The 25,977-nt window shown below is 37.6% G+C and overlaps 1 protein-coding gene across 2 annotated transcripts in view; it reads right to left on the bottom strand.

The window, feature by feature from the left end:
• The window catches only part of TASP1 (taspase 1), a 69,910-nt gene that overhangs the window by 17,282 nt on the left and 26,651 nt on the right, over positions 1–25,977 (bottom strand). For both annotated transcript variants that reach the window (XM_060786015.2, XM_060786031.2), the window contains 3 exons: positions 24,150–24,269; positions 22,088–22,166; positions 7,791–7,901 (listed from right to left, as the gene is read on the bottom strand). In XM_060786015.2, coding sequence (XP_060641998.1) covers positions 7,791–7,901; positions 22,088–22,166; positions 24,150–24,269 — 310 coding nt within the window. The remainder of the gene's footprint in view (positions 1–7,790; positions 7,902–22,087; positions 22,167–24,149; positions 24,270–25,977) is intronic.

Genomic DNA, 25,977 nt, shown 5'->3' with positions numbered 1-25,977 from the left:
AATGTTGTTGTCTAGAGAAGCATTTTCTCAGGTTAGAAGACAGCAAACATTTCACATTTCCCCTTCCCCGCTTCACATAGGTGATGTGCCCCTAACTCCAATGAATGTGGAGAGTTGAATGTAGTTTAATTTGCAGTAGCAAAGCCAAAAGTTTTCCCACGTACAGTTAACTTCCAAATGCTTCCTGTTGTACCAAGAGCAGCATTGGTGTCTGCACTTATTTATTTCTTTGAGAAATTTCTATATTGCCTCAGTCCACAGAGGCTCCTAAGGCAATGATCAGATAAGAACTTTCTGATATGGCTTCTCTCCAGCCCAATTTAAAAGGCAACCCACAATAGTCTATAAGTCTAACTCACTTGTCTCTTAGTAAAACTTCCAAGGAAACTGAACTGAACCACAAATTTGATTTGTATTCATGAGGACTGTATGTACAAACATTTGAAAAACAAGAAAGTGCTTGTTTAAGTGTTATCTACTATTACATAGAGGCATTTCTACATAGCAAGCCTTTTACATAACCGAAGCTCTTCATTGCACAACGCAGTGTTTTAATGGCAAAAGCCCAAGGGGGGGCAGAGAAGCTTGCCAGTAATTTTTGGTGCCAGTTATATCGTGGAGCTTATTAATCAGATTTTCATCTTGAAAAAAGCTTTTAAATTCAGTTAACTAGAGTGATCCAAAAATCAATAGTTTTTTGGCTTGTTCAATTGCATGGCAACAAGCAATGGGGTACGGCAAATCATGTGGGCTTGGGGTTTTGAGACCTACTTGGAGGGGAAGGGAGTTGGAAGAAATTGCTCTCCTATTCAATGGTTTTCTTTTTTCTTTTCCCTTTCAGCTTTCATGCTGTGGATGCATGTGTCAGTGTTTCTAGGTCACAACTGAAAACAAAATGTACTTTTTACTAGGATTTTATAGGATTCTAAAATTTCATAATCTGAAGACTTCAAACTACCTAATGAGTTTCATGGACAAAAATGATGAAGGACTTTCCATTCTCTTAAAAATTCACTTGTGTGCCCATGATAATGCTGGAAAAGGTGCCTGGTCCTGCACATGTTTCAATATGCCGTGTGTTCTATATTTACAATCTTAAAACATTTTGTACTCTCAGAATCCTTTAAAGAAATGTAAACATCCTCTTCTTTAAAAACATTCACTTGCTTGTTAGCTGTATTTTTCAAGTGGCCTTTACCATTAAAAAATACTTTAAAAACTAAATATTCTATTTCCTTCCTACTGGTTCACATTTCCTTCTTTTCCTGTCAAACTTTTAAAAAGTGATCATTTCTTGCCTAGCTCACATAAGAGCAGGAGAAACCACTATGTTTTTTAAATAATATGACTAGAGAGGAATGCCCTATTAGGCATGATACACTTAGGAGACCAACAGTTAGAAATTAATAATTAGGTTTACAACTTTCTGCTCTGTTCAGTCCCATGTATAGCAGGTTGGCAAGCTATATTACATGCAACATCTTATGATAACATCTAAACTCTCTTCCACCTCTAGAATCCCATGCTTCCAATGGGGTTATCTTAGAAAAATGATACTTTTTATTATACAGGAAATAATTATTAACTGACTTCTCATCACTTCTGATGTCAGGAATGCTCAGAGGCTAGTGAACCATCAAAGAAACAGTCAATGTAGACACTGGTTCTTTCTCCCACTCTGGACATTCCACAGGTGTGTGTGTGTATATATGTATATATGTATATGTGTGTGTGTGTGTATATATATATATATGTATGTGTGTGTGTGTGTATATGTGTGTGTGTGTGTGTATACACACACACACGCACACACACACACACGCACACACGCACACATACACACCACTTCCTTTACCACTATAAGATCGGAGTCCCCGGTGGCACAATGGATTAAACCTTGTCCTGGCAGGACTGAAGACCAACAGGTCGGAGATTCAAATCCAGGGAGAGCGTGGATGAGCTCCTTCTGGTAGCTCAAGCTCTCCATGCTGGGACATGAGAGAAGCCCCCCAACAAGGAAGGTAAAAACAAAAAACAACCAGGCATCCCCTGGACAATGTCCTTGCAGGTGGCCAATTCTCTCACACCAGAAGCAATTTGCACTTTTTCAAGCCGCTTCTAACACAGAAACAAAAAAAAAACCCATCACATCCTCTGAAGATGCCAACCACAGATGCAGGCAAAACATCAGGAGAAAATCCTGCTAGAACACGGCCATACAGCCTGAAAACCACACAACACTCCAGTCAAGGACATTTTGTACTCTCAGAATCCTTTAAAGAAATGTAAACATCCTCTTCTTTAAAAACATTCACTTGCTTGTTAGCTTGCATGTTACCATGTTCTAAGCTGCCTCTTAGAACATGGTGACAATGGTTTCACTGAATGTTGGGCTGGCATAAGACATTTCTTGCCTGAGGATCCTCTCACCTCTGCAGGAGTCTACCGTATACCATGCAGCTGTGGACAAGTCTACATAGGGACCACCAAACGCAGCGCCCAGACACGCATCAAGGAACATGAAAGGCACTGCAGACTACTTCAACCAGAGAAGTCAGCCATAGCAGAGCACCTGATGAACCAGCCTGGACACAGCATATTATTTGAGAACACAGAAATGCTGGACCACACGAACAACCACCATGTCAGACTACACAGAGAAGCCATTGAAATCCACAAGCATGTGGACAATTTCAACAGAAAGGAAGAGACCATGAAAATGAACAAAATCTGGCTACCAGTTTTAAAAAACTCTAAAATTTTAACAGCTAAACATCAGAGAGGAAGAAACCAGGCACAGATTAACAACTCCCAGCAACAGATTTTCCCAGACTCAGGCAGGCCTTCAAATGCTAATGAAGGTGATTAGCTAACATTCACACCTAACTGCAGCAGGGAAGAGCTCCTTGCCCCACCCCAACCATTCCACAGATATATTAACCCATTGTACTAATTTGCAACAGACCTCTGAAGATGCTTGCCATAGATGCAGGCGAAACGTCAGGAGAAATGCCTCTAGAACATGGCCATATAGCCCGAAAAAACCCACAAGAACTGAATGCAAGGATTCTATGGTCAACAGTTTTGAGGGGAACGTCTGACAGCATGATTAGTGAATGAAAGGCAACAATAGACACTGTGGAAGAGTCACCACTCTCCGTTGTTGGAGGACAGAGCTATATGTGCCATACTACTCATCCTGTACCTTGCTTTTACACTACAGCAAAGGACATGGTCCCATCATAAGGACTATTAGAAAAGTCAACCGCAAATCCAGATTTTGCAGTACCCCATTTCAGGCAGCAAAACGTTTTGTGTTTTAAGATTAATTGCTAGGTTTCGTTCTTACAGATGATGTGTCATATTTGCAATTTCTCTGACAAATGAATATTCTCCTGCTCTTTAGAATCTGTCAGCTTGGAAACTTGGAACACATACAGTTTTCTCTTCCATTTCTTTCAATAACTAAACTGGTGTTGTAGCTTTTCTGGCAAGTGTTAATTCCCATTCTCTGAAGGATAAATACTGTTTTGGTAATTTTTAAATAAATTCTTTTTATCATTTCTGCAGACATCTGAGTTATAAATCTCTTCAAAAGAGGACACATGCAGTGATCATAAAAAGAAAATATAATCTGTTGAGACACTTCTGAGTTATTGTTATGTAACTTAACAAGGATAATGTCTTTGTTTCCAAACTCTGCTTGGCTTTGAGGTTATCTGCACAACACTTGGCTCAAGGGAATATGGAGAAGCATCCCAGCCAAGTACCTGTTGTACGATGATCCCTCCCATCTTACATTTTCCCCCCACACTGTGATATGCAGGTACACATACTTAAATATAAGGCTAGAAAGAGGCACTCACACATACAGGCCTCATTTGCAAACCTATACAAGCATATTTTTAAAAATGGCAAATGTAGTTTCTAATATTAAAAGTAGTTCATCCAATATTCTTAACAATTAAGCAAATTTCCATTGTTGCCCTCAAAGATCTACCTACCTGACGAAGCATATATTATGAAACCGGCATTTACAAGAAAGGTTGAATTTGAAAGAAATAGGGGTGTCAGATACTTCTTAAATCTGAATAACTGTCCAAGAGCCCTGCCACAGAATGCCTCAAAGTTATATTCTAGCCCGATCCCGGGTCTTATACATATTTTTAATTGTGTCCCAAAAACTGCCCTTAACTTATACATGAGGTAAAGATACACACACTCACATATGTACAATTAAGTCTGTTTGTACTACCAAGCTACTAGGTGATCATCCAGAGGCCCTTTGTGAGGTCACCTGTTGCTAGGTGAAGTGGGTCGTCTGTGATGTCACTGGGAAAGGAAGATGACATGTGTATGAGAGGAAGATAAGGAGGAAGGGAGAAGTAACAAAAAAGGGGGAAGAAAGGGAAAGGAAAGGGGATAGGGAGAGAAAGAAGGGATGAAAGGAAGGAAGCAGCCCTTTTGACACCTGGTAACACCAGGTAGATAGTCTAGTGAGTATATAAGGTATATAAGGCTATGTCTCTGTGTGATAGGTGATGTTATTTTATGTGATGTGTTTAATACGACTTAATATTTTATTAGAGGAGGGTCAATTATAATGTTTTATAGTGTTTTGTTGATGGCATTGAATTGCTGCCAACACTGTGAACCGCCCTGAGTCCCCTTCAGGGTTGAGAAGGGCGGTATACAAATATCGCAAAGAAATAATGATAATAAATAGCTTACTGAATCCCTTGTGTTGAAATGCTGATATACTTTCCCCAAATAAAGAAAGATAGCTATTACTTTATTAGCTCATCATCCATTATTTCTTTAAAACAAATCTTAAAACTTTAGTAAAACTCCCAAATAGCAAAAGGTATTCCTACAGCTCAAACTGAACAAACGAATAAACATATGCATCCTATCAAAGGATAAGCAAAAGCCAAATTCTGCTGCCTATGAACCTCACAGAAGTAACCTCATTTTCAGTTCAGACTAATGTTTTTCATTTTTTTTCTGCCAAGCTATTATTTCTGGAAAGATCTAATAGTATTATATTAGACATTTTAATGTGACCACAAAGCATGCTATTTTTTAAATAAAAAAGATGAAGTGAGCAAGTCATACTGTCATGAACAGACTATTAACCTACTTTATTCACAGTTATTTCATAGGAGAAGGAAAACCTGCATCATACATTACAGCTCAAGCAAACTTTTGTATCACTTAAATCAACAGCAGGAAAGTTTCTAAGAAAAGGGCTATTCAGCATATGCCCAGGATTTTTGCATAACCTTTTAGGTATACATTTGCAAAACGTTAGCTGGGCTTATTCCAAGAAATGACAGCTTTTAGCAAACCACATGCTGGGGTTTCGGGCTTCTTAGGACCTGATGGCATAACTCTAACAGCATTAATATTGAACTACACTGTCCATAAAAAGTTCCCTTTTAATATTTTAACTAAAATGTTGTATAAGTCATCATCATTGAAAGGCTTGTCTTCTACTACAAAGGCATAAACATCCCTGTCAGAAACCTTCTTAGAAAAATACAGGAAAAATGTAAAATTGTTATATGCCTTGGAGGGAGGCATATTAATCAGGATATGATCAAGTTCCTAGTCAAACCAAAGAGCTATTTTTTCATATTTGAATATCATTGTTCTTTTTGGAGACGAAGATGACATACAATAAAACAGTTATCAGAAGTTATATTTTGCAAAGCAACCTTCAATAATGTCTATGATAATATATATATATCAACATTGTTCCAAATATGAACTCAACGCATATTTCCAAAGCCAAACCTCAAGCATTTATATAAGGTTTTTTTTTTCAAATATGAAAGATAACGTCCCTAACTAAACTTCACACTCTCTTTCAAGCAGCCCCTTCCTGCCTACTAAACAATTACCATGATAACACTATGTCTATGTTGACATATGCCTTGTCTTACTCAGCGGTTGAGTATGCCTGTCCCGTCTGGCATAAATCAATCCATGCGAAGCAGGTGAATATAGCATTGAATGAGACATGTAGAATAATCACAAGATGTCTTAAACCTATACCTATTGATAGACTGTATAAGCTACCTGAATCCACCCCCCCCCCTCCCCGATGTGCGACAGGAAGTTGCTGCCAATAGCGAGAGAAAGAAGGAAGGTTGAACGCTGTGAAAGCCACCCACTGTATGGCTATCAGCTTCCTTCCTGTAGACTTAAATCAAGGAAAAGTTTCACGAGAACCACCACTCCTCTAAATGTTCCTCCAGCAACAGCAAGAATATCCAGGTGGACAGGAAAATCAGACAATTCTAACTGGATAAGCCCCCCCCCCCCCCGCCCCGCAAAAGTCTTCCTTCAAGGACAAACCAAGAATAGGAAATTTGGAAGTCCCTGAACAGACTCGGAAGTGGAGTTGGCAGACCAAAAGACAACCTGGCTAAATGGCACTATCTAGAAGAATCCTCCACCTTGTGCAACTATGGAGCAGAACAAACAACTCAGCATCTGTATGCTTGCCCACAATGTCCTGCCTCATGCACAGAGGAAGAAGTGTTTAAAGCTACAGACAACACAGTCATTGTTACCCATTTTTGGTCTAAAACTATTTAGCTGCTTGTGATCCTTTTATTTTATCAGTTTTAAACTTATTCATTTATGCAATGCTTTTGACACGAAATAGATGTCTATGTTCCCCTTTCTCTGCAACATGTCCTCACAATTTCATTGTTACATAAAAATCCTTGTTCATTATGTTTGCAAAATTTTTACATTTTAAACTACAGGGATATGTCCGTGTGTACATTTACACACATAATAAAGAGGATGGGGATAAATAAATGGAAGAGTAGAAAGATGAGAGAGAGAGAAAGGAACCATGTCTCAAAGGGAATGACACACAAACCTCACAGAATGCCCCCCAAATATTGCTCCAAGTTATGGTTCAACTAACTCCATAAAAGTTCCTGTATATTTCTCTTTCACACATTATACTAAGAACCAATTGAAGAAGAATTGTTCTTAAGACAACTCACTCTTTGAAGACTACATTTGCAGCTATTACTACTTGTGAAATCTATAATCAAATCTACAAAACCCTTTTTGTACATGTTTGCCATTAATATTTGTATTTAAAGTTTCCAACTCCAAATCAGGAAATTAAAAAATATTAGCATTTTATTTTTTTTCTAAAAAACAAAATATTCATAAAACTAACATCTTGGTTTGTGCCTCCACTGGCATCCAGCCACATTGTGGGGAAACTAGATAACCCTTTGGTTTGACCTAGTAGAGCTTTTATTATGTTCTCATCTAGATCCTCTTTATTGTATTGGTTCCTCAGTCCAATAATTTACCCAGGAAGCAGAAACATATGCATGCTGATGCATGCAAACACACACACACAGACAATAATTTAATCAGAGTGTACATTTGCATGGATCAGAATCCATGCATCAGACGTAGACTACACTACACAAAAACTGATGTGATATAATAAAAGGTGCATTTTTATCGCTTTTTATTAATAATTAGTGCAGTACTAGTTTCAAAGCATGTGCTGATTTTTACGAATATGTATATCAATTACCAATCAAAAACAAGATATTAACAGGATATGATTCTGAGTAGGGTGCAGACACACAGAGGAAAACTGTGCCAGGAAGAGAATGAAGATAGGTTCCATGCGATATTTAGGAAGACACCAGAAGTGACTTGCAATTTCTCAAGTCGCTCCTGACACCAAAGGAAAAAGAAATCTAGGAAGACATCAGCATCGTGAGAACATATCGTGTACTTACTAATAAACTTGTTTTGCATAGTTTCCAGCAGAGCTTGATGAGCATCTTCATTTTGCAAAGCACAAGAACATTCCCTGGCCAGTAAGGTCCGCACAAGGTGCTCTCCACAACCTATGTTAAACAAACCACAAGTTATAGTTCACATAAATATGCACAATTAACACTGAGCTAGCTTTTGGGGGGGGGGGTCCAACAGCTTTTTCCTCTTCAAATCCACCCACTCCCCTGTTCATTGCGTTGAAACTTACAAAGCAGTAAAATAATACAGAAGTACAACAGAAAGAACATTTAGGCATTCAGGGTTGTTCCCCACAATATAGTATGGCTTATATGTACTTTATATTATACGTATTTTAATCTATTGTCGTTGTATGATGTTTTAGACTGTATTGTGGCATTGAATCCTTGCTGTTAGCCAGTCTGAGTCCCTCCATGATGGTTGAGAAGATTGGGATATAAAAGATTTAAATAAATAAAATAAATAATATTTCAAACACAAATAATGGGGGTTATGCTCCAGCAAAAGCTTGCATATTCGAGAGTTAAGAACTGAAACATGAGTGCCTGACAATCTTCCTTTCATTTACACAAAATCAAACTCTATATTTTATGACTTTTTGGAAAGTTGAAAAATAAGTATGACCAACAACGTACTTAAACAATCAAGGTGACACCCAGTGATGCCCATCTTCAAGTGGAAGAGTTTTACTCAGGGGAAAGGAGTACCTCACTCCTGTAATGCATTCTAAGCACCTCCAAAATCTGCTCTCAAAGATTGGGGAGTCTGCCAGAAAAAGGGGGACCCCCCAGTATGTGAACTGGAGTTAACTTCCACATTGCTGGATGGCAGCCAAAGCAAAGGCTTACGCCCGTGTGTTTGTGTGTGTATGTATCAATCAATCTATCTATCTCCATGTCATAAACAGGTTTATCTTTTTATGTGTTAATTTTCACAGGCTGGTTTGCTGAAGGAATTTAAGGCAATTTTCAGACCTCTTTCATACGTTTCATTATCTCAGATTCCAGGAAAGCCAATCATGAAACAGCTTGAAAATATTATCTACTAGTGTATATATCCAGCTTTGCTCTGGTGTCAGAGGGGATGCTGTCCCGTAGCTTTATTTCCCTCCTCTCATACCATTTCCCCTTTCCTTTGTCTTCCTTCCTTCCTTCCTTCCTTCCTTCCTTCCTTCCTTCCTTGCTCCCCCCCCCCCCCCACTTCTCATTTATGTTTTTCCTTCTCTTTCCTTCCTTCCTCCTCTTCAGGGCTGTAGTCAGGGGGAGGGGGGTTAGGGGTTCAAACCCCCCCCCCCCGAATTTTTTCAGTTTAAAAAAAAACTGGTTTACTCATGAATTTTAACTGGTTAACCAAATCCCACTGCTAAGTCTATAAGAAGCGAAAATTAAACAAGTCCCTCCAGAACTGCAAGCACTATCTCAAGTAAATTTTGACCATTTACTCACAGACATTACTTGCAGCAATAGCTGATATAGTGGAAGTAACCAAGTTGGCCCACCCACAACTGGTAGGCAAAGCCTAAGGCATGGGAGGGATTTGAAGCCCCCCATGAAGGAGATGAGAAAACTGATTTCTATCAATTTTAAGTCTATATAAAATATAATTAAATTATTTTATGTTATGGAACTACTTCTCATGATTCGCTAAAAAAATTCAAACACCTCCCTCCCCCCCCCCCATTTTTTTCTAGCTATGATCCTACTCCCCTTTCTTCCTTCTCCCTTCTCCAGCTCTACATGGGCCTACCTCACAATGTTCCATGACAACATGGCTCTCTTTGTGGCTATTTCCTTCCTTCCTCCCTTCCCCTTATACACATGTCCCCTTTCTTTCCCAGAAACATCAGAGGGCCACTGTCACCTAGCAACAGCCTTTGTGGTACGAACAGAGAAACAAATATGAATACTTTAACTTATAGAGAGAGAGGTTAAAAGATTCCCAATAACTCTCACAACACATACTCTATACTTGATGCTGTAATGCTATTTTAGTTAATACATTGTCTTTGCAATACTTTTCCGATATGCCTGATCTGATACTGAATTTCCTGAGGGCAACACCAGTCCTTGCATCTCAAAGCAGAAGTGACCAGAATTCCATTCAAGTATCCAAATAAACCGAAACCACTTCTGATTTCTTCTTTCGTATTTCAGCCATCTCGAACAGCATTCCTAATTCTCAAAATTGGATCTCCAAAAACATGAACACTCATCAATTTTTACACAGGTTTCTGCACAAAAGTGTTGAGGCATTATGCAAAAACGTTTTTTTTTGCACGAAACTCAAAGGATTTTTTTTCTAGAAAAAATTTCCTTGCAATGAAGTTTTGAAATGCAAAACAAAAACAAACCACTGAAAAGGTGCAAGAACTCTCACTCACTTTTAAAATTGTTCTTGCATGCGAGACTGACGTAAGTGAAGCTTTACCTGACAGTCTTTCAGGAGATGAAGGAAAATGTTAATTACTGGGGATATTGGGCAATGCTGTAGTACTCTGATGGCAACTTGCCTAGTTATACATATGTGGTTAACCCAGCACCTGTTAATTAAGGTTTTTACTGAGCCACATTCGTCTTTTAAAGGGTTAGGTTACCCCAGAACTGTGCCTTAATAAAAAGCAGAGTCGTATCTTTGCTGGAACAGTCACTGAATTTGAGTCAGCTCAAACTAAATCATTAATAGGGGGAAGTTACATTTTGCCAATTTGCAGCCTATAGCACAAAGATGCCACTTCATTCCATCACAAGAAAGTCATCTTTTTCAACATGACAGTTGGCAGTTATCCACTGCTCTCAAATATAGCATGCTCTTATCTCAGACTTATCTCCGACTTAAGGTAAACCTGTTTCTCAAACTAGATGCTGCAGAGCCATGATCCCATGAATGTATTTGACTGTTAATATTATTTTCTTACACACTACAAACATATATATCGCTTTATCTGCCATGACTGTTTCCTGTAGTATTCTGGGATTTGTAGTTTGGTCAAAGGCTTCAAAGCAGCTCCTGGTGGAGGGTTTCTAAATGCCCCTCCCTAGATTCCCCAAGATGGAGCCATGGCAGTTAAAAGTGAAATCATAGTGCTATACTTGTGTAGTGTGAAAGAGACCTTTATGGATCGAGTGGTAAAGATGTGCCAGCTGAGATGCATCCAGTGCATTCATTTCCAAGTTTCTTGGCAGACTTTAAGGCACTGGAGAGCATAGCTAGGCAGAAAGGATACACCCTCTGATTTTACCAGCAGCTGGCTGCTGAATGGAGAAGTGTTTGTGATTATCCTTTTTTCCTCTTAATTTTGATAAAATCCAAATTTAAGGAGTGTTTTGAATAATCACTAGGTGGGCACAGTGTGATCACAGAGAGAGAAAGTAGGGAAGAAGAGGACAATTTATACACTCAAGTATAAGCCAACTTAAATATAAGCCGAGGCACAAAAAACTGGGAAAACTTATTGGCTCGAGTATAAGTCAAGGGTGGGAAATGCAGCAGCTACTAGTAGATTTCAAAATAAAACTGATACCAATAACATTACATTAATTGAGGCATCAGTAGGTTAAATGTTTTTGAATATTTACATCAAACTGTAATTTGAGATAAGACTCTCCAACTCTGATTAAATCATTATTCTAACTTTCAATGTAAACATGATGCTTATGTATCCTTCCAATAATAAAAAGAGAGTAAAATAAAAATGTAATAATAAAGAGTAAAATAATGTTATAATAACAATAAATACAGAAAAATATTAAATGTAATAATAACAATGAGTAAAATAAAAATGCAATTGTAATCATAATTAGAGTAAAATAACAAATATAATAATCATCATCATCATCCAGTAAAATGATAAATAACTTTGATTTGAATATAAGCCCAGGAGGGGCCTTTTCAGCCCAAAAGAGGGCTGAAGAACTCGGCTTATACTCAAGTATCTATGGTACTTTGGTTTGAAAGAGAGGAGATGTTTTTGCAATGGTACCTAAATGAGATCTAGTCAAAATAGGTTTATCTAGACGCCTATATTGCCCTATATTTTTCTTACAATAGTCCTCTGAATTTGGAGAAGTTCCAAAGACTTCCTTCCAAGACAAGGAAGAATGTAATATCTATAATGGGTAACATATACTCAGTATCAACAGTACCTGTTCCTTCTCTTTATATCATTTAAATATCAATTGTTGTTGCGAGATATGAAGGTGAGATTCCAAAAGGATCATACATATTTAAAAAACTACGTTTCTTTAAAAATATATTTTTCAGACATCCCCTTCTGGCAGCATTTTCCATTCGACTTCTCAAATGGCCCATATCTAGTTGCTAATTTCAGCTACAGTAGTCAATGAATTACTGGGATTTATATAAGTGACTAACAATGAAGCAATTGATTCAATGAGTCCACACTACTAAGGTCTAGCCATGGAACGTAGGTGAGTAATTACATCAATTTATACCCTTCCTGTGCTTATAGACATTCAGGGCAGCTAACAAACAAAATAAGAATACAATTAAATTATAAATATCAAATTATTACAAATGTATACTAAAATGCAACTAAAGTAATACAAATACGCAAGAGTAAAATGCCACTGGGAAGGTGAATAACAGCTCGGGAAATACCATCCAGGAAGATACTTTTTTTTATTTTTTTTATTTATTGATGAAGAGATTTAGAAAGATAACAGAAATATTTACAAAGTTTCAACCTGATTTTAAAATAATACCCATTCTGAAAAAAAGTTGTAGGTAGTAAAGTTCAATTTAGGTTAATCTATAAATAAACCATAAATCTCAAAATGGTGGGTAATAATGCAGTTAAATTATCAAGGCACTGCATGTCACACATATACAGTTTTACAAGGAAATTATTCTTCCTTTAATCGTCAATATACATACAATACTAAATAATGTAAAAAATACCTTGGAATAATGAAAAAAAACTTTTTACTGAACACACTACGTGTTCCGTTGCAACTATATAAAAAAGACTGATTAGTACTATATGCCTGGGCAGAGTGTGGTTTGTGGTGAAAACGTGTTTTAGGGCTCTAGTGTAACAATGTGGTAGTCACAGTTATATGTTACTATGTCTTTCAACATATATACAAAATGTAATTTAAAATGCAGAAGGGTGTAGAGACATTGACTGAGTTTTTTCTTTACCAGGTAGACATCAGTCCTTCAACCCAGTATACTTTATAAGTGCTTTTCCAGTCATTCTTGGTGCTAAAATTTGGCTAGGGGAAAATAGCTTGAGGAGAGAGTGGGAATGCATCCCTCTCTTCTTTACAAGAGCTTTAAATACAATTGAGCCACACACAAAAAAATTTTTTGCTAAATTTAGAGCTCTGGGGAATCTAACATAGAAATACTGCTGTCAAGATAATATTCTTCACCAGCTGCCAATCTCTTTCTGGGCAGAATTCAAATGTGTTATGATTAATAAAGTGCTGTATGACTTTTGTCCAGCTTATTGATAGATGATATCTCCCCAGATGAGCTCTACCTTAGCCCTGATATCTTCAAGAGACAGTTCAATCCCACTGCTTTCACAGGCATGATTACTTGAGACACGTGATATGGCTCTCCAGTGGCTGCCCCAGTCCCTGAAATTCCTTTCTTTGGGAGGCTAGGATGGGGGCCTCAATACTACATGCATATTGTGTATATGTGTGTGCATGTCTATATGCATATTTGTGTGTACATATGTATGTACGTGGATATGTATGTGTGTGTATATATGGTGTATTTTTTGGGTTTTAAGTCTGTTCAGCTGGGGTTTTGTGTGTGTGTGTGTGTGTGTGTGTGTGCTTAGGGGTGATGGACATTCATTGGCTTGATGGGTGTATTGTGTCCAAATTTGGTGTCAATTCATCCAGTGGTTTTTGAGTTATGTTAATCCCACAAACGAACATTATATTTTTGTTTATATGGATGTAATATGAGACTACTGAGGTAACTTGTCCAGAGCACTGGACTGAGTGTCACTAGTATGCTGAAAATATCCTATTTTCTTCCTACTCTCCAATCCATTCAAATGAAGCTGTTTTGATACTAAAACAGTATCCACTATCAAAAATGGATTGAATGAGAGCAACCAATTGAAACTTAATCCACAGAAAGCAAAGCTGCTCCTAGTCAGTCAAAAGGCCGATAAAGGAATAAGGATTCAGCTTTTGTTCAAGATGGAATTACACTCCCCATGAAGTCTTAGTGCATACTCTTGGAGCCCAGCCTGAGCTTAGAAGCCCAGATTTCAATACTGGCTAGAAGTGAGCTTACACAGTTAAGCTGAATAATTCCTTGAGATTTTAGATCTGGCCACAATAATACCTCCTCAATTATGTAGGCTGTATATTACCTCCAGTATCAAAAGGAGAATGTTTCTAATTATCAGTTGCTGAGAAACATGTGCAAGGGAGTGCTGTTGCATTCATATGCTCCTGGCAGACTACTCATAGGGACCTGATTGACCACTATGTCCACAGATAGTCCTTTGCTCTAATGCAGCAGTGCTTCCAAGTGATTTAGGGATTTCCTAAAAGCAAGCACTAGCAACTGGGAATGAACTGAGAAGCAAAGAGCCAATACACTTTTTAGAATTGGTATAATATGGCTCCACCAATCTAAACAAGTGAGAACTGTAGCACCAAGTTTTGCACTAAGTTTCAGGAATGAATCCTAAAGCAAGCAATGTAATACACTGGGAGGTTACCAAAAGGTAGGTCAACGCAGCCACGTTGCCTCTGTCCATAAATAGCTGGTTGAACCAGCCCAAAAATAGTAAAACTTATGACGTGCTTTAAGTAGCAATGAAAGACTAAGGCGTAACCAAAAGTGAGCATCTGCTTTTCCAGGAGGAAAACAATCAATCTAAATAGGATGAAAAGCACCTCCCTGGAAACAGTAGTGTAATTGTCCTGTTAGGCTTCACAGTTCAATCATTCATTTCAGTTAATTCATTTTCATCCTACCCAGTATATAGTCCAGTCAAAATTCCACAACAGCTCTTCTGCCTCTGTCATTTTGATGGAGAGACAGTCAGGTATCACCAGAATACAAAAAACACCTCATCCCGCAAATGAATTATGTTCACAGCATTTAACTATGAACTGGGGCACAAGAGTAGAATGAGAATTTTTTACTATTTTAGTTTGGTTTTTCAGCTGACGTTTCTCAAGTATGGTGATACCTGGCTTCTGTTGTCCACACCTTGTTATTACTCCTGTTGGAACACTATGGTGTTTTCTATGCTCTGCTTTTGAATAGTACTTGAGCATTTCAGAAATTCAAATACAGTAACTAAGCTAGTAGCTGGTACTAGCAATTGGAAATATATCCCTCTTTGTTTCTGGATACACTTCAGAGTGCGAGTTTAACCAGTAAGCCCATTGGTTCCTTGAGACCTGAGTAAATAAAAGCCTAACTAAATATTAAGACCTTCATGTAAGATATACCCCTGGTTATTTCAAGGGAGATAATTGAATGGCAACCAGAAAATGACTTTTTCAGTTCTGCTGATCTCTTAGGAAATTCCCTTCCACTGAGACAACCAAATCCTTTCCCTAAATCATTTTGGCCTGTTAAACAATCACGAGTGAAAGGTGAGTACTTGATGATATACAGTGGAACCTCAACTTAAGAGTATCCCGACTTAAGGTGATTTTGAGTTAAGAGTGGTCACTTGGTCCAGGGTTCACTTTGAAATAAGAGCCATGTTTTGAGTTAAGAGCTAGCACCAGAGGGAGTGCTAGCATCAGAATACAGGGCTTTATGACTTCAAGGGAGCAACCCCCCCTGCCTCGTGCTCTTGTCTTCTTTGGGTGATTGCTGTCCGCTTTGCTCTTGTCTACTTTGCGGAACTTTGGGTTAGTTGATTTTGTGTTGCTTTTAATTTTGGTATGTTTGGCTTCATGAAGAGAGGGGGAGAGAGCAAGAGAGGGAGGCTGGAATGAGTACATTATGAAGAAAATTATGCTTCTGCCTCTTTACTTTGTGCTTTGTGTTCTTTTTTCACAACTTTCATGCTTCTACCATTTTAAAGTTGATCTTTTTATTGTTCCATGTGAAAGTGCAGGTTTTTGCCTTGCTGTTACACTGGCCAATGTGTTGCCTCAAATATATTTTCTTGCCACAACCTTGTGCTTTTACCATTTTAATGTTGATCTTTCTTTTTTCATTGCTCCATGTGAGTCTGCATTTATACATTATTTGTGATTTATAAAGTACATTTTCTTATCTAAAAACATGTAACAAAAACCGGGGGGGGGGGGGGGGTTGGAACAGATTAATGACATTTCAATGGGAAAATTCACTTTTGATATAAGAGTGTTTAAGAGCTGTCATGGAACAAATTACACTCCAAAGTCAAGGTATCACTGTACATATCTTTTTGGCTATCATCTATATTTTGATACCTTACTATGTTTTGCTTTGTTTTGTTGTTAATTTGTTGCTGAATGGATTGATGTATATGTAGATTTACTACTTGTTATTTTGTGGTGCTTTGTTTTCTCCAGTCTGGTCTTTTTTATAGTTTACTATAAACTGCTTTAAAAGCTATTTGAAAAGCATGATATAAATGTTAAAAACTAAGAAAGCACACCTCATTTCATGAGTGGTTAGGAAGGGATTCACTTTGAAACCCAGCCATGGCTCCAACCAGCCTGGTAACCAATCCAGGAAAAAAGTAGAAGATATAAAGCTCATTTGTTAGGAATTGGTCAGGGGAGTAACAGGGAGGGAATGATATGGGGTTATTTTTGTGTTTGATTCTTCTCTTTCACTTATTTTTTAATTTTCGTATCTGCAGTTTTATTATTTTTCAGTTTACTAGATTTGAGTTACACGTCTAAAAATCTAATAGTTTAAAAACGAAAAAAACAATCCTGTGATCAAGTTGCATATTTCCTGCTTACTGTGTCGCTTTATGCTGCTCATTATATTTTGATTTCTTGCAAAAAGCTAGGCAACCTTTCTACCGCCACAACATGTGTAATATGTTTTCAAATTTTATCCTGTGTCTCTTCCCCCAACTGTCCCAATTCTTTAGCCACAAAATTGTTTAAAGGGCACACAATTGTCCTATTCTAACAATATTTTGGTAATTTACAATAAAATGTTGAATGCATTAAAACTTCTGGGTGCTACCAGTGCAGCTTTATCTTTATCTGTTTAATGACCTTTTATTGCCCTAAATATTGCTCTTCATTTGTCACAAAGGCCAACAACTACACAAAAGTCTTAGCAAACTTCTGAAGTTTAAAGTAACCACAACAAGAGTCTTAAAAAGTTTCAGCATAGGATAAAGTGAAATGTTGCTTATTATTCAGACCCTGCATCTCAGAGTTGTCTATCAATGGAACCAAGATGGCATAGCAAAGAACCTCTGTAAAGCATGGGGTTTCAGAGCAATGTGACACAGAAACTGTTTTTCTGCTTCTTTTGATGGGCTCTCCTTTCAAGTCAGGAAATTAGAAGCAGGTGCGTCACAGGGCATCCACATTCATACACCACACTGAATAACACGCGTTTTCAATTTTCAAACATGAAAGCAACTCCTATTGAACGAGGAGAAATGAAAATCCAGCCCTCTTTCTGCAAGCCATATGCAAAAGGCTATGGGGGAGAAAGTCAGGCAGTATTCTGCCACAATAACAAAGCTGCTCATGGATCTAAACGGGGAGGGGAGAAGGGTTGCCTTATAAACGTTGTCTACTCACAGTACTACAAAGACCACAAGCTTTGATCTCTTCTCCCAAAGTGACACTCACCAGGATTTCAAAACTCTTTGTAGCAACTATTTTGAAAAAGCACTTTTCATCTTGGCTTTTTCAGTCACAGTAGTATGTTGTGATAGCTGAAGTTAAAAAACAAAAACACATGTATCTGGTACAGTACTTCACATCACTCAGTATTTGAGCTCAGTGATTGTACCTTATTGCTTGTACCTTAACTTTAAAAAAAAAGAATACAGAAGCACTTTCAATGATCTATAGCGTCCAATCCTTTGGCTTTCTTCAGCCATATTAAAATAATTATTAAAATATGCTAACACTATAGATGAAGATGAGCAAAAAAAAGGTCAGTGCATAATTTTCGTGATATCTGCCTCCAGAAATAAGTAACAATTAAAAAATCATATGTATGTGCAGCTCCATTTAGAAAACCTTTTTAAATTGCCAAAAAGGTCTTCTGATTTAGCTGTTTGCAATTAGAATGCGAATTATGGATAATTGGCCTGTTTTTAAGTGGTCTTATCGGTTTATTAATCAGCTGTGGACATTTCCCGCTGACCAAATTGGGTCTATGGACTGTAATAAAGTTTGATGATGATGATATATTTTGAGATGTAATATACTCTGATTATTCTATTCCATTCTGTTGTCATCTACACAGTTTGTGCTCGAGAATATTACGATTGGGTTACAAAATATTGCACTCCTAGTTTAAATCTTCAATTGTTCTTTTATTCGACTAATAGAAGCCACCACTGAATGGTGAAATCATTATTAATGCAACATAAGGGAAAGGATCCAGTGTTATACAGAGTTTAAACTCAAAGGTTTTATTATAACAAAGGGAAAGAAGAGGAATCAGGGGACAGATGTGGGAACATGGAGTTATGCAAATGCAGATTTTGTTTTGTGTTTGATTTGGAAGCAGGAAATGCTGGCTTCAAACCAAGTGATTTGGCAACCAAACTATAAAGATCTAGTACCAGAAACATTTAAAATTGTCATTGATATTAGTACACAATTCCTACATACTTCTTATAGTGCCACTTTGAAAAAAAGGAAATGAACCACCCTTGGGAGGATAGAAATGTGTGAAAATAGAAATCTTTTGTTAACACTGCTATCAGGCACAACTTATCAGTTGAATTATCTATGATACCGGACTTACCAATATATATCTTATATCTTTTAGCCAAAGTTGTTTAATTTGTTGTAATTGTCTGTCTTAATGTTTGCATTTTATTATTGTATACGACACTGAACGTTTGCAATTTTCATTTATGGGAGTTGCCCTGAGTCCCTTCAGGGAGAGAAGGTGGGTTAAAAATAAAGTTATTTATTGTATTATACGTAAAGGACAGGATGCTTTCCACCTGCATCAAAGAGTTACACCTTATAAGTAGATGAAAAAGCTGTCAGATCCAAGCCTACTGACCCCAAAAATTGAGATGATGATCGCGGAGTATAACTTACCTTCTATCTTGCAACATCAATACAGAAGGGGGAGAATACACAAATATTATGCTGTCTCTTGACATAATATCTGAGTATTTTCCCCCTTCTGTACTGACATGATTAGTACAATCACTGCGCACACGCGCACACACACACACACACACACACACATACATGGACTTCTGCTCACCTAACCTTGCAGACAGTGCTGGTTTAAAAGTGAAGAGCAAAAACAACTACAATTATCTGAACATAAATACAGCCATGCCAGATGATCACTATCAGTTTGCCTGCTCATTTTCCATAGAAAGATAATGTTCAAAGAAATTTACAGCAATATTTGGGGGGGAAAGGATACAAGTAGATCAACACTTCTAGATAATAAAATAAAATAGGAAATCCAGATTTTAATAACCATACAAAGAATTCCAGGGTCTCACACTAGCAAACATATATCAAGATCTGGCAAAGGACCATCTTCTCCTGCATACTGCTTCCCACAACCAACCATCATGGGCTTTAAACAGACAATAAAAACAATAGTTTAGTTCACTGTGCAAGCTTAACAGACCACACCAAGTAAGATGTGAAATCAGAACTGACTTAAAAACAGAGTGCAACATATTCTGAACCATCAAAAAAGATGGATTATTTATTCATAAATGAAACACGAATTCCTGGAGAAATAAACCAATATTTCCTTCTACTCTGATTTCAACCGCAGCATTTGGGACTTCAATGTACTTTTCCTCCTGTTGAATAGTTGGATATCGCTTTGTGGTCCATTTATATTACCTCCAACCAATTCCCTCTCCAGAAAAATGAAGGCCAAAATGCCTAAAGGCAGAATTATTTACTTCAGACGTAAATGGGAAAAGGATCAAATCATAAGAATCCCTGTTCTGAGGCTCCAGCAAAATGATGCCCAGAGAATTGTACAACCTTTTGCACTCTAAAACAGCAGAAAATGTATTTTTTTTCTCTAGGGCTGGATTTTGTTTTGTTTCATTCTGAGTTAGTCGCACACTTTATCTCATTTACTACATATTAAGAGAATCATAGTGAATGTCTATTTGAAACACAAAAATGTTTGTGTGTGCGCTTTCAAGCTGTCTGTCGACCCCATGAATTTTAAAGGATTTTCTAAGGCAAGGAGTACTCAGAGATGGTTTTGCCAGTTCCTCATACATTTTCATTTGCAAATTACAATGAACTTTCTATCTTCATAGGAATATTAATACTTGTATGGAGAACAAAATCCTCCATAAACAAATTTGAAGAATACTACAACAAACAGAATGTTAAAAGTCACCTTTTTCTAAATGAAAAATATTTGCAAATACAGTTTACGTTTATTATACCTCTTCCTCAAGAACAGCCACAGTAAGCTGGTTGACAGGAATTGAGCTTGTTCTTTTTTTCTTTTCTCTTTCTGCCCTTGATTGCTCCCCACTTCAACTTGTCTCTAGTACTCTGCTTGCTATCATTAGACCAGGCTCCATTAGTCCTTACTACGCATGTGGATTCTGCATTAAAACACTGTAGCATCCGTAAGATCCATATATGAAGGCCCTGGACACCACTACAGGGAAAACTTATCTGATGTCAATGCCCAGGTACTAGCACAACTACCACAGCCTCCTCCAAGATCCAGATGTAACAAGAGAGTTTCAGGTTAAAGCTCACAATGGAGGAGGAAAAGGACATGGGAGGCACAGGTGGTCACAGTGCTCATCCATGGTTTCAATAACCACAGAGGAACATCCAAGCATAACGGAAAAAAAAAACATGGTTGAGCTTACCTCACAGAAACCAGTTGCCAAAGAGGACATAGAAGTTATCAGTGAGATTGTGTTGTAAGTACAAAAGATGGAGAGTGAGGTAAATGACTTTACTGTTGTTTTCTAACATCTACCCAGAACTAAGGAAGCCCTTTCATACCCTGCTTTATGCCTAACACTTAAAAAAGAACTTAACACTCATAAAGAAGCTGCTCTATAAAACAAGGCACACTTAAGTGTTACATCCATATAAAGTTAATGGTTTTTGTTCTGACACAATGCTAGAGGTATCTCTTTAATTATAGCTATGTCACCCACAAAATTCACCAACTTTAAGATTACGAGAATGAACAATGACTTATTCATTATATCCCAGAGAGAACAAACTATGGCTAGTTTTAATCATGGTTTACAGAAACAAGCCAACCTGAAACTGCAGTTAAAGCCCTTGTTAGCTTCCACAAGCCGGAGTTGGGACTAACCAGAGTTTTGGATTTACATATAAATGATAATTGTTAAATGGTGATGGGGAAAAGCTTTCAATTTCCTAATACAGTTGGCCCTTATTACCAATGGACTCTGGATATGTGGATTCAACCACCCATCGCTAGAAACTCCCCCGCCCCCTTTAAAAAATTCAAAAACCAAACCTTGATTTTGCCATTTTATGTAAGAGATATCACTTTACTTCACCACTGTACATAGTATGCATCCACAGTTTTTTTATAGTCACAGTGTGTGTGTATGCTGGAACCAAACCGCAATGGATGCCATGGGCCCTCTATGATCATGCAGGGGGAATAGAGAGTATAGGCTTAAAAAGAAGCTTGAATCTCATACATTTAGCCCTGTTACAGTATTTTTGAATTAAATCAGTATCAGTGGATATTTCTGTGCAACTATAGTCTTTCAGATTGGAACAAGAAGAATTTCAAGTATATCCTGTAGATGTAGGCAAAATGGGAACATGGAGCTGAATACAGGCACACACAGAGCTTATTCTTTCAAATCCAGAAATGCTTTTCCAGTCATATCCAATTTTGCTTCTTTGTTTAGTTTTCCATTCCTGGCCCCCTCAATAACCCTCAGAGGACCCTGAAGGAGAGGGTCCCTGAGTCAGTCAAAACGACCCACCCTTGTTCTGTATCAAGTTGTCTTATATGCTGAAGATTAAGTAACAACATCACCTATCCAATTATAAGCAAGAGAAATTCACTTCCATGAACACAAAGCAGCAATTTATTCAAGTATCTGTGTGTTGGGAGGAAGGACGAAGTCCAGTCAAATATTTATAAGAATAATAAATACCTGAGGTACTCACAGCTGTAGAATAAGGATTCTGAATTCCCACATTTTCAGCCCAGCAGCCACATCCATAGAGAGCTGCCTGACAGAAGAGGAAGAAAGTTTTATAAAAAGAGAGAGAAAGAGAAAGAAGAGGTTTGATCAGGTAATGCAGGAAAACATAGTATTTTACAAAGAAAGCAGCGCCCTTCAACTATATTTAATTACATGTAAGAAAATCACATATGAGTATTAGAAAAATCTTCTCAAACTGCACAAATACTTCAAGGAGTACTTCCTTTCTTCATTGTACATAATAAGTGCAGAACCTTGTTTTTTGTTATCATACTCAAATGTATGTATAACAATCTCTGTTCAATTAATAAGAGAAGTGTAACTTCCAGATATTAGGCCTGATCTAACTGGCAAAGGATAAAGATACACAGATTTTCCCCTTTCTTTTTGCTAGATCTACGGGATGGTAAGCTATGAAAAAAAATTACTTTGGGAAAAACTATGTGTTAGCCTAATTATAACAGAAGAAAATAATGTTGGAATATTAGCAATGTAGCTACATCATATCAATTAAATATGTTTTTGTATATATAGGGAAGCTTTCAAGGAACATTCTCGATGGGGTAAATTGGCATATTGTTGCCTTTGAGTCATGTGTCATGCCAGAGGAAGCAAAATTTGACCAGATAAACTTCCTCCATCAAAAAAGGGGGACTCAAAATCAGCCACTTGTGCTCTTCTGAAACCTTGCTTGGACCACAGAGGCCGCAGGTAACTACAGTGATGAAGTGAAAAGCCCGGGAGCAGGAGTTAAAATTGATAAAAGAGTTTACAGAATTAACTCAAAAATTGCAACAACAAAACTTCTGTGAGATTTGATATTTCCTCAGGAAGTCTATAAAATTACGTTGAAAACAAATTGAGGGACAGAAGAGATGCTGTAGTTTTAAAAGAGATTCCAGTCAGAATTCTGCACAAGGGAAATAACAATTTCCTAGCAGAGAATCTGAACCATTCAGATGACAATATTTGGAAGAAATGAGTTTCATCTTCAAAGTTCAAAAATGTCAACTCAATGATGCAAAGAAAGCAATTTCCAGAAAAAATATAGAAGACTGATCTAAAAGATGTGCAAGTAGATTATAAGAAAGGAGAAGCCAAGATCAAGACTGCATGATATGGGTAAGAGAGCATCATCTGAAGAGGAAGAAATTGTGAAAGTGATTACTGCAGGATGTTTTTGTGGAATTAGCCTGAATAATTGGTTATCACCAATTATTACAAATACTTACTATGAAATATTAATGGATTGGATACCTCAAAGTGGAAGAAGATATTGCATTACTTAACAACATGTAATAATAATAATTTGTTTGTAATAGACACTTATAAGAAAATACGTGCCTTGTTCCGAAACATCTCACACGTAATAAATTGGGAAAGGAATATATTTTGGTGGCAAAGAAAATGAAAAATGGAATTGTTTTGTATATAAAACAACGTTTAGCCAAAGAACTGACATTGTCAGATGAAGAAGAAATGTGTGGGAATCCAGATTTATTAGCAAAGGACCATGACCCTAAATGGTTCAACATCAGAGGTGAGGAAGGTCTTGCCCTGGGTCCATATACGGCTCCTGAGATCATTTGGTCAAGCCCTTGGTCTCCCACCTAAATACTAACCAATTACTGACTCAGATCTGATGTTTCTAACAATCCTCACAAAAACAATATCAGATGAAGATTAAGGGAAATTACAGAAAAGACTTCAATAGTTGATGATACAAACATTGGATATGTTCCAAATCCAAGATGCAGGATTAGAACAGCAATCAAAGCAAAATAATTGGCACCCAAGACCACACAGCTATGGCTGCTATGGGTGAGGGTGTCACTTTAATGGCCTCCCTGGAAAGAGACCAGGATTAAACTGTCTGGTGTGTGTGAGTGCAGTCTTTCTGCTTTTTTCCAGGCTGGGTGAGAATAAGTGCTGCATCATCCCACAGGATCTTTGGCCATGATTGGTATGGCTCCTTTTTCCCTGGTTTGTTGCAAGCACAGGTTTGACCTACCTGACCAACTCTTCCAGGATGTTTCAACGCTAAACCTCCACTGGACACTGCGGCAGCAACATTTCCTTCTTGATCAACAACAACTGCACCAACAGTATCCAGCGTTCCTGAGTCATTCTCCTACATGATGGGTAAACAAAGGTATTGAAAACATTTTCAAAGAGTTGCCATGATATAGATCTTTCTGTATATGAAGACCATACTGGAACTCATAGTAAACAAGCTACCAATGCAGGAAAAGACTACTTATTTTTCTTTGCTCACCCTGTACACATTCCATACCCATTTGTCAAGATCATCTGTCAATGTTCATCTTCCATCAGAGGTATGAAGATCATCTACAAGAGAGAGGACTCTCAGCAGTGGCACCCGTTATAGAAAAAGTGGAACAATTTGAAGAAGCAAGATCTTCTCTACTTCTCATTCATGACTTTTGCCCACTGGGATTTTTTAAACTGAATAATCAGAAGTGCTTGGAAGCATCACAGCCAATAATAAATAATAATAATCTTTATTTGTACCCCACCACCAGCGCCCCAAAGAGACTCGGGGTGGCTCACAGAAGCACTCCACATGCCACATGCAGACAACAATACATAAGTATTAATGCAATACATAAATATAATAACAGTGCATAAAGATCTCATTAATAAAATTATTAAAAATTGAAAATTATAACATTCCTAAAATGCAATGGGACCTGCTGGCCAGTTATCTGTCGTAACAATCAATCTAAGTACGGGCCAGTACTACCAATGATTCATCACATTGGCCTTGGATCAAAGACCTGTCTGAAGAGCCATGTTTTTAGATTGACCCAGAAGGCCTGAAGAGAGGCCTTCAAACTACATATCATGTAGAATTAGTAAGATCATTTACACAACAAGGAATTATATCGCCTTTATATAATATTATACAGTGATTTATTCCTATGTATGGCATAGACCAAGGGAAGACAACTGCCAGTGTTCACGGCCTCACTAGACCCCTCGTACTTTGTATTAGGACATGGATTCCCAACATGTTCCCCAATATGAATTTTATTTTATTATTTATTTTCCTGCTGGAATTGCTCTCACACACATCCATTGATTCACTCAAACATACAGAATGACACACATACAGAGAGCCAGGGTTTGCTGCCATTTCTGATGCTGCCTTGTTGCAGTATGTTTTTATCATAGGCTTTGACCTAGAACAGCTAGTTGTGGAGGTGAGTGCAAAGCTATGTAGCAAGGATTATTTGAGTACCTTCTTCTCTCTCTGTATTAAATTAATTAAATTTCCAATATATTTTTTTCAAAAACTTTGAACTTGTGGTTGGCTAAATTTGTGGCTCTACCGCTCGTAAACCAAAGACCTATTATATTCTCTTCCAGGCTTGCACAACCTGAGGCTCTCCAGTTGTTTTAGCCTCCAATACCCAGAAACCACGGCCAGCTTGTCCAACAGGAATTCTGGGAGTTGGAGGTCAAAACAGCTGGAGAGCCACAGGTTGTGCAGGCCTACTCTAGTCATCTAAAAATACAATATTTTGCTTGTTTTCCTGAAAAAAAGCTCCACCAAATAAAAATTGTTCAGAATTTTGAGCAGACAGGATGAGATGTCTGCTTTTAAAAAAAGCATGTCTGCTTATCTCAGTTAACTCATTAATTCTGGGCACCTTCCCTCACAATTACTAACTGAAATAAAATATCCAATGTAGTCATTGATGTGCACTGAAATAGAGATATATCTTCTTTCAGCACACTTTAATCACACTGGCCATATCGACCAGGAGGAAAAAAAAGGAAGTACTTGAATGACCTTCAAACATGCTCAGACTGAT

This window comes from Anolis sagrei, chromosome 1 (assembly GCF_037176765.1).
Source record: "Anolis sagrei isolate rAnoSag1 chromosome 1, rAnoSag1.mat, whole genome shotgun sequence".
NCBI classification, from domain to species: domain Eukaryota; kingdom Metazoa; phylum Chordata; class Lepidosauria; order Squamata; family Dactyloidae; genus Anolis; species Anolis sagrei.
The sequence above is the reverse complement of the archived record's forward strand: the minus strand, read 5'-3'. Positions and strand labels throughout refer to the sequence as shown.